Genomic DNA, 15653 nt, shown 5'->3' with positions numbered 1-15653 from the left:
TCTCAGCTCTGTGACTTACTTCAGTGTGCATTTCACTGTCTAAGATGAACTTGGTCACAAGCCCACAACGCATAACAGAGAAGACCTCAATGTCCAGTTCTCGGAAAAAAGCATGGTAATTCTGTAGTGACACTGATGTCTTTTCTTCTTTCCCTTTGAACTCCTGGGGAGAAAGCAGCAGCAACCAACAGAATAATAATGACAATATTAACCTGATTTTTCAGAAAGACCTCAAAGTACAAATATGCATTCATTTTATGCAGAAGTTACTTTTTTTTAGCAAATCACCACCTTCCTTTCACCAAAGTCCCTAAATATTCCTGAGACAAAAGCACCAAATTTAAAATTGAGATATGGGTCACATATCAAGACCCTTGGTTGGTTTCCACTTAAGTATGAACTACTAGACAAACCAAGGTGTTATGGCATGGTAGAGAAAACAATGAGCTGTGGCATCAGACAGGTCTGGCTTCAAACCCTTGCTCAAGCCTTATTAACTGTGTGACCTTGGGCAAGTCACTTACCCTTTCTGGGTCTTAGTTTCCTTACCTATTAAATGTAGATATTACTACCAATCTTGGGTTTTTAGGCGATTACAGGAGCTATACATAATACACAATAAATAGTAGCGAAAAAACAGAAATAATTGGAATCCACGTGATTTAGGCAATTTCACAAACATATAACCTATTCTGTGATTGGTAGACTTATAGGAAAAAGGAACTACTGTTTACTGATTATCAGAAACTGTCCTAAGCATTTCATGCTATCTCACTTCATTGAGAAGTTGATAATCTGGGATCAGAGGGGGAAAGAGGCTAAAAGCAGTACATCTAAAACTAGGTCCTAAAACAAAATTTGTTAATGTTACAAGAGAGAATTCAAAGTACTGCTGGGGTATAAAAAAGGGAATGACACATTCAAGAAAATGACTAGAAAAAACAGTATGTGCTAGTGATAAGGACTTAGAGTCTAACCCTAACTCTGCTACTGTGAGAATCGCCCCAAAGCCAAGGAGAGTTCGTTTGCCTCTCTTTTCTCTAATTTTTCTCTCTGTAAAATGCAGAGTATGATGCTGGTCCCCTGTTAATCTTACTGGGCTGTCACACAACCTTCATGGAAACCCATCATTCCAGTACCTTTTCCAGCTTGCTTCTATTAGATGGTGTAGGGTCACATTCTGAACTATCCTCCTTTGAAAGTGTGTCAGGAGAGGATGTTTTGCTGCCATCTGCTTTCTGTTTCCTTCCTCCTTTTGTTTCAAAAACAGAAAAGTGATTCAAGTAATCAATAATCTTGTTTGTTAAATATCACTGCCTTCAGAAAACACCCTGCTGAAGACTACTGAGGGGTATAGGAGGTAATTTTATAACCCTACATTATAGTTCATTTTATAACCTTGCCAAAGAAAGAATTCAATGACATCATCTCTCCAGTTACTGATGCCTTGGTGCATATGACCTCTTATATTATTTCAGTGTCACTCCTATGGAGACACAGAAGAAGAGAACATACCTATCTTTCCTCGTTTTCTGATTTTTGCTGAAATAGCAGCAGTAGTAGGAGGTGTTACATCTAAAGTTTCCAAGTCAAAGTTTGCAAGGGGAGGAACATAGTCTGGGGTGACTGGAAAAGAGAGGAGACAGAAGCTCAATATATACGAACCACATATCACTGTTAGAATGCATCACCTGATTGGCTAAAAATTAATTTTCAGAACTACCAAGTATGGCTGAATGACTGTAAGATACACTCAAGTTACCTGACATGAACTGTTTTCGCATAGCAAAATGATCAGAGATGACTTACAGGAATATCATATTAAATGATTATGACCAATTAAGATAAAATCATTCTAAATAATGATTCTAAAAATAAACTAACCCTTATTTCAAATCTAAAGATATTAATATTTGGTCACACAGAAGTTTGTTTTATACACAATTACTTAGATGAGGGCCTGAGGGAGGCTCTACGTTTTCCCCAGAGAACCTACCTAGCACTTTAAAACAAGTTTATTTAATAGTCGGAAAGTATTAAGAGACCTGTCAGCTTTACTCCTGGTTCATAACTATGTTCAGGAAAGCAAAGGACACTCAAAGTTTGACTTCTGAAGAAGAAAAGTTACTTTACAAAAGCCCAACCAAAGCTTTCCATTTTTTATTTTTTTAAGCAGCAAGATTTCTTGAAGGTAACAATGGGAGGAAAATGGATGGTTTTTTGTTTTTTGTTCTTGTTGAGCAAACATTTTCTTGTCCCAGATGAGTAGGGGATGGCTATCAGTGAGCTTGGCTTAAAAGTAAAGTTCTTTATCTCCTCCCTGCCATCCTGGCAAAGGTACCATAATAAGACACTCCTTACCTGCCAAGTACTTTTCCAGGATCCTCTGAAGCTCCACAACATGCTTTAACCGGGTGAGCACCTTCCCCTTTATCTCAGGTGACGTTTGCTGGCAGAAGGCATTTACAACCTGGAAAAGTACAAATTATATTCTCAGACTTCAAATGGTTTCAATTTTAACCTTGTTTACATTATTCATCCAGAGTTAAAAATGCCATTCAGTGGCAGGATCTGTGAGTTTAGTCTGTAATGTAAAGGTGTTCTCAGCAAGGTGCTATAGAGGAAGAAAAAAAGCCCTGGTTCAATATAGGAGATCTGACTTTTAATCCTAGTTCTACTGATTTCTAGTTAAGTAAGAAGTAGAATAGCACAGTGACTAGAGAGCACACATTTTGATGAAACAAGTCCTATTCTGCTACTTACTAACTGTGTGACCCTAATAATGACCCAAGTCATTATTAGCCTTTCTGAGTTTCTACTTCTTCAACTATAAAATAAGACAACTATAAAATGAGAATGCAGTTGTTATATGGATTAAATACTGTAAATGAAGAAATAAGCCCAGCATTTTGCACAATGTAAGTGCTTGATTATTTTTACTCATTTTGTGCTCTCTGTTTCTCCCACTGCATGGTATAAAACAAGGATAATACCTGTCCTGCCTACATCAGAATATAATTGTGAAAATAAGAAGAGATAATTTAAGCGAACATTCTCAGAAATAATATGCATGAGAAAGGAAGGGAAATATAAATGCTTACATTATGTAAGCATTATGTTACTGTCATTTTCATCATATATCATTATTGTGCATTTCATTAAGCACAATACATTCCAAAGGAAGGGGAAAACCATCACTCACTTGATCTCACTGAATTGAAACATTAAGTGAATACCTATGCAAGGTTGAACTGTATCTTCACAGTGGAGAAGGTGAGTTTATTCCAGGCAAAAGAATACAACAAAAGGCTTGAAGTAGTAAAACATGAACAACATTAAGTGAAGTCTAAGTATTTTGATTTGGCTACATCAAAAGGTCATATAATTGGGAAGAAGTGGGACATAACAGCTGGAGAAGCTCACAGCAGTTAGTGCTTAGTGGAGAATTTTTAGAGAGTCCCATGAGTACCAGGAAATAGTTTCCTTTCAACAAGAACTACAGACAACAGGTGAAATGTCCTAGTAATTCTGCTTACCTCTCGGAACCAGTTAAGAGTAAGAAATATGAGTGAACACATGAACGAATGCTCTTTAACAGACATAGACTCCAGCCTCTCTCCAGGATCCAAATCAGTGAGGAATATAGGACAATCTGAAAGAGAAGAACAAACATTTCTAACTCCCTTTACTTCAAGTCAACAGAACCTGGATGCTACCGCTAGAGCTACCTACCTCTCCTTCTACTTACTTTCCCCTTTAACTTGTATTTGAAGGTCAAACTTTGATAATCTCAAAATTACCACATCATGTAGTAATCATTATATATAATTAAGAAGTCTTTGCAAAACCAGATGTGAGGACCAGAAAGCAACAAGGAACTATGACGATGACTGACTTGTCAACAGGATAGAAATCTGTATGTTATTATTTTGTCTTTGGAATTCCATTACTACTGCTATTCTACTCTGTGAAGTTAGAAAATTCCTTCCCACACACACAACATACTGGTTTTTTTCCTTCCCTAACATTATCAAAGAACGGTTACAAAGAAGAAAGGATCTGATAACTTCATCCTATACCTAATAAACCATCAATCTCCTCCAAGTTTCCATTATGTTGTTTCTCCACACAAAGTCTCAGTAACCGGAAATAGGGAGCCAGGCACAATGGAGACACCGATCTGGAAAGGAAAAATCCATTTCTAAACAATACTTTATAGGCACATTAGTCCATGTTTATAGGGAACCCAAACTTACAATTAAGGAGTTTCACCCAAATAAATGTCTACTTTTAAAAATACATGACAAGGAACTTAATGGATGCTCAGCAAATACAATGAACTAACCTGGAGGAAGGCAGAAGCTGTGTAGAGTGAATATCCATGAGTTAGGAGAAGCAGAATTAAGATGGAAGGAGGGAAGGAAAGTGGCAGAGGCAGACAAGTATGTTCATGGGAGGGAGAAAGGAACAGAAATGAAAACAGCCTCACAGAATAGTTATTGGATGTCCTTAGGCAATGCAAACCCCAACCACAGGGTCCAAGAAAAAACAAGGAATCTGACCCATTCTAGCTAACCCCTCCAAATACCACCTGTCTTAGGAGAAAACCACCCCTCCCTTTGAAAAGATTTTATTTATTTACTTGAGAGAGAGAATGAGCTGGGGGAGGGACAGAGGGAGAGGGAGATGCAGGCTCCCCATCAAGCAGGGAGCCAGATGGGGGGGCTCGATCCCAGAACCCTGGGATCATGACCTGAGTCAAAGGCAGATGCTTAACCGACTAAGGCATCCAGGTGCCCCAGAAACCCTTTTCCATCAAGTTCTCAACAAACTGCAAGAAGTGTGGAATACCCCATGAACACTCAAAACAGCAAAAAAAAGTTTTAGAAAAGAGAAAAGTACACTGACTTTTGGTCTGATTCCTTTGAAGTCATTCTACCCCCATCTTTTGCAAAGTCCTGAGAGAACAACAGTGGCAGGAGGTTGATGACAATCCCATCGTGACTACTATATTCTTCTAGTCCGTAGAGAGCTTTCACAGGAAATGGATAGTCACTGTGGAGAGAACCCAGAATTTGATGCCCCAAGGGTATACACATCTACACGGGAAACCACTAGAACAAACCAATCTTCCCTCTTATGATAAGAAATGAGAAAGAGAAAGAACAAGTGGAAGCTTATAGGAATTCTGGAACTGGGGTGTTGGGTGTTGGGAGGAAAGAAGCTGTTGGATTGGGCCAGACTTAGCTGAGGTCAAGAGCATTCTGATGTCTGTACCAACTACTGACATAATTTCTTCACCAGTACAATCAAGTTAGTGGGTATACAGTACTTACCCTTCTGCAAAAACAGAGAAATCCACCACAAAGGCATCCTGGAAATCATTGAAGATGGTCTGCCCAACCCATTCCTTTGGGAAGCAAGCAAACAAACAAGGCTGTATAGGTAAGGGTGTACTTGCTGTAGAGCCCTAGACAAACTATTACCCTTTCTAAGCCTTAGTTTCCTCATTTCTTTTTTTTTTAAGATTTGATTTATTTACTTGAGAGAGAGCAACAGAGTGAGAGAGCGAGCACGAGCAGGGGGAGGGGCAGAGGGAGAGGGAGAAGCAGACTCCCCACTGAGCAGGATGACCTGAGCTGAAGGCAGCCGCTTAACCGACTGAGCCACCCAGGCGTCCCCCAGCTTCCTCATTTCTAAGAAGAGAATAACAATATCATGTACCCCATTATTATGAAGTAGAAAACACATTAATACATGAAAAATGCTTAACACAGTGCCTGGCACAGAATACACACACAGTGGCTATCAACAATATTATCATCATCCTCATCATTACTATTATTATTGTTATTATATGAAGGAGGCCTCAGAGGTGAGGCCTGGAGTAGGGCAAGTCAGAACAGCCTTCCCAGCTAGAATATGGAAGAGTTCACAGGATGATCTATTTTTACACTGCAACAGACAGAAGGGCTTAAAGAATAGGAGTAAAAAGCAGTTCTCATGCTTTGCTGCTTTAAGAAAAGATACTGGGACCTACCAGGGCTTTTGGAGCCAGATTTCCTCCTTGGATAAGATTAGCAAATTCATCATAATAAAGTGCAGAAGCCTGGGGAGACTGCTCACTGCAGGAATGAACCAACTGCAGCAAGGAGGTCACCTGGAGCAGCCAAAGAGAAAGAGTGGTTCAGCCACTGGGCTGCCAACATTTCCTAAATACTGTTCACTCCCTTCAGTACTAAATTTTTCCTTCCAATTTCACTGGCAAAGCTCTTATTACCACTCACCTGAGGTTTACTTGAGCTTCCTGACAAGCCCATCTCTTTCTAATATCTCTTCTCCAATCCATCAGACACACCCAACTGGATTTTGTTTTTTACAAATACTTTCACAAATACTATATTTTATTTTATTTTATTTTGAAAGAGAGAGAAAGAATCTCAAATAGGCTCCATACCCACGCGAAGCCCAATGTGGGGCTCGATCTCACGACCCTGAGATAATGACTTGAGCCAAAATCAAGAATCAGACGCTTAATCAACTGAGCCACCCAGGCTCCCCTGGATTAATTTTTCTAAAGCAGCTTTGATTATGTCATGTCTATGCTAAGAAACCCTTAAAGACTATCGCTCAGTAAAAAATTAAATTGAAATGTCTTGATTCACATTCAAGGCCCTCCCTTTTCTACCTCTGGACTAGCTTTATCTCCAACTCTCCAATTATAGGCTTACTCTTCCCTATGCTCCAGTCAATCTCCTAGTCTACAAACATAGCTCACTTTTCTTGCTCTCTAGGAACTCACAATTTAATTAAGGAGGTCAGACAAATACAGAAATAAATGTAACTCATGCCAGCCAGGAAAACATATTTTTAAAAAAAAGCATTCTTTCTGGTAAACTGACAGTAACCAGAAGCAATTCCTCAACTGAGGAATAAACATATCCAATGACATTACAAGAACTCACCCGTGTGTACTGTTCAGTGCTCATGTCTGTTCTCCCTTGGGTCAAATTTGAAGATCTACTTCTAAAAATAAGGAATTTTAGTTTCACTTTTATAAAATTTTGTAAGAACTAGCAATAAGTGTATGAAACCTGCCATCCCTGGGATGTGGGTGGAGATAAAAGTGCACAAAGGCAGAGAGGACTATTTACAAAATGTGGATTAGAGCAAACAATGGCTATCTTACATTTTTTAAAAGGGCACACTGAATTAGTAATAATCGTAAGAGCAAGCACTGGGCATTGTTCTAAGCATTTAATGCTCTCAAGTGGTATACCTCCAAAGAATGAACTCTTAACCAGTACACTGTGTAACCTCCATGAATTATTAATGCCGATTCTAAGAATGTCTCCAGAGGTCCCTGGAATTCCTAACAAATTATCTCTAAGGAGCATAAACTCAACTCCAATGTCATTTTGCAATGGCAACATCTTATCAAGACCCAACTCTGATGCTCCTATCACCAGGTGCCTTATTTTCATCAAACATGATGTCCCAGACAATACCACAGCAATGGAGAAATCTGTAATGTCTAGCGCCTGGGAGAGGCGCAAATGCGGAAAAATGCATCCCAGGATGTTCACGGTTCCCCTTTTGTGGAAACATTTCTATTACTTTATTTATTAGCAATCCTTAGTTTTTAACCATCAGACTGTAATGATTAAGATCACATTCTGTAAAAATTATACGTGGTATATACAATCAAGATAAGAAGGGAAAATGGAAAAGTCGCAACAAACATTTGCTTACTTATTATGGGCTTAATGTGTACGATCGTGTTATAATGAAGTCTACACAACGTAACACTTTATTTGTAAGGTGGCAACTTGATTAACTGACCTTGAGCCACTGAAGTCAGAATTTCTATGCATACCTGTCTTCCGCCATGATGCCAGCCATGGTGACAGCACCAATAATACCAATGAGTTTGTATTTGAATATGGTGCTAGAAAGCTGCTTTCGTATCACCAGGTGCATGTCATCCTGCAAGAAAGACATGACAGTGAAAGTTGAAGATGCTGGAATAGTACAGCAAAAGAACCTGCAGATATTGAAGCTATCATTTACTAACTGTGGCTTTTGGCAAGTCATTTCATTTCTGAGTCTCAATTTTTTCATCTATAAAATGGGGAAGGTTTTTTAAGGATGAGAGACAAATTAAAAAATGTCCTATAACAGTGTCAACCAGGGGCGCCTGGATGGCTCAGTTGGATAAGTGACTGCCTTCGGCTCAGGTCATGATCCTGGAGTCCTGGGATTGAGTCCCGCATTGGGCTCCCTGCTCGGCAGGGAGTCTGCTTCTCCCTCTGACCCTCCCCCCTCTCATGCTCTATCTCATTCTCTCTCTCAAATAAAATCTTAAAAAAAAAAAAAAGAACAGTGTCAACCATAAGACAGATGTTCAAAAATAATAGCTATTATTGTTATTGTTGTGATACTTGCTTGATAAGGATATGTGAATTATTGTAATGTTGTTGGCTGCTTGACTAAAATAATGAAATAGAAAGACTTAGGTAAATTAACTTAGGAGGCAAAAGATGTGTTGCACATTAAAACTATAAAACAATACTGAAAGATATTAAAGAAGACCTAAATAAATGGAAAGATATCCCATGTTCATGAATTCAAAGACTTAATATTGTTAAGATAATGATAATACTCAAAGTGACAGGCACATTCCTTGTAATCCTTACTAAAATCACAACAGAATATTTTACAGATAGAGAAAAACTCATGCTAAAATTCATATTGAATTTCAAGGGACCCCAAATAGCCAAAACAATCTTGGAAAAAAAAAATGTTCTTTCAAATTTCAACTTTGAAATTATTACAATCTTTCAATTTCAAAATTACTACAAAAGCTACAGTAATTAAAAAGTGTGCCACCTGCATAGGAAGCACATATACACCAATAGATAAGAGTCCAGAAATAAACACTCACATACATGGTCAACTGACTTTCTGCAAAGGTGCTAAGACCATTCAAAGTGGAAAGTAGTCTTTTCAATAAAAGGTGCTGAAAAACACCACACACAAAAGGTGCTGAAAAAACTGGATACCTACACATACACGAAATGAAATTGAGCCCTTACCTTTAACCATATACAAAAATTAACTCAAAGTGAATCAACAACATAAATTTAAGAGCTAAAACAGTGAGACCCTTGGAAGAAAACAAAGGAAAAAATCTTCATGACTTCGAATTGGGGAATGGTTTTTCCTAAGTATAACACCAAAAGCACAGGCAACAAAAGAAAAAAAAACAGATAAATTGGGGCGTCATAAAAACTCCATCAAAGGACACTATCAAGAGTGAAAAGACAATGCACAGAATGGGAGAAAATATTTGCCAATCATGTATCTGGTAAGGGACAATACCCAGGAAGTATAAAGGATCCCTATACATCAACAACAAAAAACAACTGATTTAAAAAATGAACAAAGGACTTGAATAGACAATTTCCCAAATAAGATATACAAATAACTAATGGGCAAATAGTTAACATGTTCAGCATTATTAATCTTTAGGGAAATGCAAATGCAAACCACAGTGAGATAGCACCCAGAAGGATGGTTACAGTTAAGAAATGGAAAATAAATGTTGGTGAGGATGTAAAACCATGAAGCCCTCAATGTGTTCATGGGCACATAAAATGGTGCAGCCACTGCAAAAAATGGTTTGGTGGTTCCTCAAAATGTTAAACACAGAATCAAAAACATAGGATTCAGCAATTCCACTCCTAGATACAGACCCCAAAGAATTGAAAATAGGGACTCAAACAGATACTTGCACACCAATGTTCATAGCAGCATGATTCACAATAGCCAAAAAGTGAAAAAAGGCCAGTGTCCATCAATAAATCAATGTACAAACTAAATGTGGTGTATACATACAATGGAGTGCTAGTTAGCCATAAAAAGGAATGAAGTTTGATATCTTACACCATGGATGAACCCTGAACAGATAATGCTAAATGACATAAACCAAACACAAAAGGATAAATATCGCATGTCTATTTTTAAAATTTAAATTTTATTATTTTTTTTTTTGGGGGGGGAGAGAGAATCTTAAGCAGGTTCCACGCCCAGCATGGAGCCCCAAACGGGGCTCAATCTCACAACCCTGAGATCATGACCCGAGCTGAAATCAAGAGCTGGACACTTAACTGAGCCACCCAGGGGACCTTCATATGACTATTTAAATGAGGTACCCAGAACAGGCAAATTCAGAGACAGGAAATAGATTAGAGGTAACCAGGGCTGGAGGAAGGAAAATGGGGAGTTACTGCCGAATAGGTAGAGTTTCTGTTTGGGATGACGAAAGTTCTGGATATAGACAGTAGTGAGAGTTGCACAACATTCTTAGTGAACTTAATGCCACTTAAAAATGGTTAAAGTAGTAAAATTTGTTATGCATATTTTACAATCATTAAAAAATAATGATGTAGCTCTATATTACTGATGTGAAGTCATCTCCAAAATATACTGCTAAATGAAAGAAGTAAGATGCAGAACAAAAGGGTAAGGAGTGAGGGGCCCTAGGTCGCTCAGTCGTTAAGTGTCTGCCTTCGGCTCAGGTCAAGATCCCAGGGTCCTGGGATCAAGCCCCACATCGGGCTCCCTGCTCGGCAGGAAGCCTACTTCTCCCTCTCCCACTCCCCCTGCTTGTGTTCCCTTTCTCACTGTGTCTCTGTCAAATAAATAAATAAAATCTTTAAAAAAAAAAAAGGGTAAGGAGTGGAATATAGGTAAATACAAATTTGTAAATGCTCAGAACATCTCAGAAAGCTATAAGGTATAAAGCAGAAAAGTATAAACAAATTTGTAAATGCTCAACACATCTCCGAAAGCTATAAATGTCTCAGGACAAACTCAGAAAGTGACTGCCTTTCGAGAACCAGATGCCTGGAGGACTGGGAAGGGGGAGACTTATTTTTCACCACTTCTTATACCTTTTGAATTTTATGCTATGTATGTATATTACCTAGCCTTTTTTTTTTTTTAACTAACAAAACGTGTTGGTTGTTCAAAATCACAGTCCAGTATGGATTACTGCCACGGGGTGGCACTAAAGATACAAAAGAGCTACAAGTTCTGATTGCAATGTAATCTCTCGTTTTAGTCTCTTTGCCTGACTTTCTCAGTGAATGGTGTCCACCAATGAAAGCAAGCCCAGATGAAGTGCACATTAGATGTAGATGTTCCCTAGGAAACAAGGTAATACTCTGTGTACCCACAGCACTCAGTATAGAACCTGAACAGCTTTTCTTACTCAGTTCCATAGTCAGCTGATCACAGACCCATTTCTATCCTAATAAACTAAGCTACTTGAGGGTATAAGGTCTAATATACTTACCATCTCAATGCTTGGTACACAACAGACACTTAATGTTTGTGGTAAGAAACGAACGAGTAAGTACTCAGACCATGGCTGTGTACTTGATTTTATTCGTACACAGGCTAAAGTGATTTTGTTCAGTGAATTTCAATTAAAGAAGTTTAAAGTTTTAAAGGTTTCTCAACATACTGCCTGTTACCTGGATGTGACTGCTGGCTTCATGCTGTTTGCTAAATGCCAGTGTGCTGAGAATATAGAAGAGTTTTCGTATCTGCTGAGGGGACATATTATCCAGATAATCTAAAATGCCCTATGGAAAAAAAAATGCCAACAATAAGGTTAGCCACTAATACATTTTTCCATCAAATAAAAAAATTAAAATCCTTGTAAGAGGCATCCAGATAGTCATAAAAGCTCAAGTTCTCTCAAGCTGGTCTCAGAGCCCAAAGGGTTAGTCATCCTAACATACCTCCTACTTCTCCCTATTCTTCTTCTCCACCCTTTCCTTCTTAGTGAAAACTGTACTCTGCCAAAAGTTATATCTCTGACCATATTCCTTATCATAACATCCCTTCTCGGCTTCCACTCCATGAATTACTTATTCATTCTTTACAGATGTGGAAGCAGTCACAAGGGAAATACTTACTTTTTAACATTGGGCAAAACCTCAGCTTTCTCACCCCTAATATGGGGATAACATGACCTACAGTTAGTTACCTTTCAAAGCCCAGATGTGATTATGTCAACTCCCTATGAAAAGCCTGTAATAGCACTCTATGGTCTACAAAATAAAGTTGAAACTCTTCAGCATGGTATTTGAGACCCTTCATAATCTAACACTATCCTATGTCTTCTGAGCCTCACCTCCCACCACTTCTCACCATATGTCCTATTTGCCAACCATGCTAGTCTACTTGTCGTACCATGGACCTGGATGCCAATTTGCTTCTGTTTAAACTGTCCTCTGCCTAGATGCACTTCCTTTGTTTTCTCTTATCGAATCATGCCCAAACTTCAAGAATCACTCAAATCTACTCTTTGAAGAAGTACCCAGTTTCCTAGACCAAATTAATTACTCTTACTCTGGTGCATCTATAGCACTTTATCTTTCTAGAGATTTCTCATGTTGTATTTACAGTGACTTGTTTATGTGCTTTACTATCACCAAAGGCAAGAACTAAGTTTTATATACAGGGCACCCAGAATAGAGTGTGCACATAAGTACAAAGAAGTATTTGCTGAATGCATTAATACATACATAAATGAGTTATTTTTTTCTATTATTTGCCCATTACCTCACCTCCTTCCCACCCCCTCCTACCAATGATAGTGCTCAATATCTAGAATACAAATTAAATTGCTGCTAATTAACAGATGCCAGATATCTCTCAGATACATGCAAGAAAGAAAAATGACTCAATATATGTCACTGGAGGGACAGATACCTTCACAAAGACGACATTCAGCTTCATAGCAGATAGGTTTAGAACTACCAACTCTAGGAGGACATCCAATGCAGTATCAACTTCAGCTTCATTCCCACTGCAGATATGGGTCACTAGGGCACCAACCACTTCCTATACGGTAAAGAGTCAATAGGACAGTGTGAATAAAAATATGACATGGCCATCTTAAAAGGATTAATTCTTGAGACCATTCCAATCTCAACTTGGTTAAAATCCCAACCTACCCTATCCCATTGTCTAATTCTATTCTCTACTTTACACTGGTGCTGGTTTTAGGAGGTTGAGGATTATGCCAACCTAACTAAACAACCATCCACTCTTGACTAATTCCTAAAATTTATCAGTGAGCATTATCTAAGCCCTCCTGATCTTGCTCCCTGGCATAGTCTCCTTTTTTCAGTTGGGTTAAATACTACCCTTTAAGCTATGGTGTACTTAATCTGTTAAAATGTACTAAAAAGATAGAACTCAGGGCACCTGGCTAGCTCAGGTGGAGCATGTGACTCTTGATCTCTCAACTGTGGGTTCGAGCCCCATGTTGGGTGTAGAGATTACTTAAAAATAAAATCTTAAAAAAAAAAAAAGATGGAACTCAAGAAGCTAAAGGTTTTAAAGGTTTTTTACAGGTTAGACTTGTATGTTTCAAGCAAACATGAGCCATGATAATATCTCTAAAACATTAAGATGTTTCCAAAAAATACCTTGTATGCCATTCTCCCTTTCCTTTATACTGCTGCTCCAAACTGAATCATATGGCTTTCTCAACTGCAGCAGCTAGCTCATGCCAGATGAATCTACTGCTCTACTTTAAAATTTTGTCTTTATTTTTACAAGTTCCATTCAAATGTTTTGACACTGTTACTAGTAAGTATAGCATGTACAAAAAAATACAAAATAAGACCCTCTGTTCTTTGATTTCAGAATCACTTTCCACAAGTACAGCCTTCCCTCTCTGGATATGTGCTATTAAATTTTGTGTCTCATGTTCATGGGAATAGGGTTATGCCCTCAGGCAATTCTCCTTCATTTGTTTTTCTCCACAATTTTTTCTAGAGAACAACTCGAGGATCAACTAACTGCCAGTTGATCATTTGCAGCTAAATTTTAAAACTGCTCTTTCTGTATACTACAAAAATGGCCCGATAACCCCAGCCCTTTTAGCCATGGTTTATTTAAAATAGACTGGATGTGGACCTTCATTTTAAAATCAGAGAATTTTAGAGCTCAAAATGCAGAGTTAGATCCTCCAGTCCAGTCTCCCTCATTTTATTAAGACTAGGACTAGAACTAAGTTTTCCCAACTCCCAGTTCAGAGTTCTTTTTCCTTCAATGCCTTCCAACCAATAAGAAATAAACATCATATCACATGCAAGTCACTTGGAATTGCATTTCTTCCTGTTCCCTTCTCTCCAAAATAAATATTTCAACATACCTGCTGACAGTAAGTGTCAAAAAACTTAAATGCATATTTGTATAGGAGACTGCCAAACAAAATGATACTCTGGTCTAGGGAGTGCAACAAACTCTGTGCCAACGACAGAATGGATGGACAAATATCCTTAAGGACCTTGAGGGGGGAAGAGAGAGAAAAAAGAAGCTGTGGGAGGAATTTAGTTATTACAGAACCAGGACTTGCTAACCCTTATAGGATGTCAGAGTTCCCTCACCAACTCTCATTTTAACTTAAGGTAACTTATCTTCTTTTTTTTTTTTTTTTTTTTTTACTTAATCTTTGTTTTACTCAAAATTATCTTTCATCATTCTGAGTTTTCGCTCAGGATCAATGGGATTAGGTGTAAGGATAAGTGACCTGGAAGCTGAAAGAAGTTAAATTATAAGCCTAATAGCATTATTCCTATTTGCCCAATTTGGGACTAGAATCCAGATTTTTTTGGGGGGGGGAGTGAGAGAGAGAGAGAGAGAGAGTGCGCAAAGTGGGGGAGGAGTAGAGGGAGAGGGAGAGGCAGACTCCCCACTGAGCAGGGAGCCCGATGCGGGGCTCGATCCTGGAACTTCAGGATTACGACCCAAGCCAAAGGCAGACACTTAACCGACTGAGCCACCCAGGCGCCCCTAGAATCCAGATCTTCTAAATCCCAATTTCCTCATTCAATCTGGGTCTGCTCTGCCTTGGTTATGATTTGAAATCAATCTATAAGGCTCAGTACTAATTAAATTGATTTCTCCTAAGATCAAAAAGAGAACTGATCATGTCTTAGCAACAAGGCGAAGATGGACATTAATGGACCCAAAGTAAATAACCAGTTTAAGTCCAGCTTCTTTACTGATACCATCACAATTTAAAAAAATCTTAAATTAAGCCCTGATATGGGTATAATGCTTTGCTGAGGAAAATGCAGTAAAAAATTATATACGGGGTGCCCGGGTGGCACAGTCAGTTAGGTGTCTGACTCTTGGTTTTGGCTCTGGTGGTGATCTCAGGGTCGTGAGACTGAGCCTTGCATTGGGCTCCACACTTAGCACAGAGTCTGCTTGGGTTTCTCTCTCCCTCTTCCTCTGCCCCCCTAAAATAAACAAATAAATCTTTTAAAAAATTATATATGGTTTCTGCCTTCTGTAAATTATAGCCCAAAACACACATCATTCCCAGAAATAAGCACAGAAAGGACTGTAAGATAAAATAATAGAAACATTAAATCCATTTCTAAATATAAAATCTTAAGACCAAACTATATATTCTCATTAGTACCTAAGTCAAGCCCCAAACTACTGGTTATCCGGTTTTCTAAGAAGGTATACGCTGTTAATATCCTGAAAATTCACCGGGAAATACCATTCCTAACTTATAAAATTCTAATCAAACGGTTTATTTTTCAACAGAAATA

General features: G+C 38.4%; 1 protein-coding gene across 3 annotated transcripts in view; it reads right to left on the bottom strand.

Moving 5' to 3' along the window:
* Positions 1–15653, bottom strand: part of FANCD2 (FA complementation group D2) — a 55583-nt gene that overhangs the window by 21202 nt on the left and 18728 nt on the right. For all 3 annotated transcript variants that reach the window (XM_025884965.2, XM_073901633.1, XM_073901634.1), the window contains 14 exons: positions 14240–14374; positions 12787–12918; positions 11541–11651; positions 7877–7986; positions 6966–7026; positions 6041–6160; positions 5337–5410; positions 4909–5055; positions 4080–4180; positions 3537–3652; positions 2362–2470; positions 1516–1626; positions 1140–1252; positions 20–163 (listed from right to left, as the gene is read on the bottom strand). In XM_025884965.2, coding sequence (XP_025740750.1) covers positions 20–163; positions 1140–1252; positions 1516–1626; positions 2362–2470; positions 3537–3652; positions 4080–4180; positions 4909–5055; positions 5337–5410; positions 6041–6160; positions 6966–7026; positions 7877–7986; positions 11541–11651; positions 12787–12918; positions 14240–14374 — 1584 coding nt within the window. The remainder of the gene's footprint in view (positions 1–19; positions 164–1139; positions 1253–1515; positions 1627–2361; positions 2471–3536; positions 3653–4079; positions 4181–4908; positions 5056–5336; positions 5411–6040; positions 6161–6965; positions 7027–7876; positions 7987–11540; positions 11652–12786; positions 12919–14239; positions 14375–15653) is intronic.

This window comes from Callorhinus ursinus, unplaced genomic scaffold (genome assembly GCF_003265705.2).
Source record: "Callorhinus ursinus isolate GAN/ISIS: 27379988/994484 unplaced genomic scaffold, GSC_fseal_2.0 scaffold15, whole genome shotgun sequence".
Lineage (NCBI taxonomy): Eukaryota > Metazoa > Chordata > Mammalia > Carnivora > Otariidae > Callorhinus > Callorhinus ursinus.
This window is presented reverse-complemented; position numbering and strand designations above follow the sequence as displayed.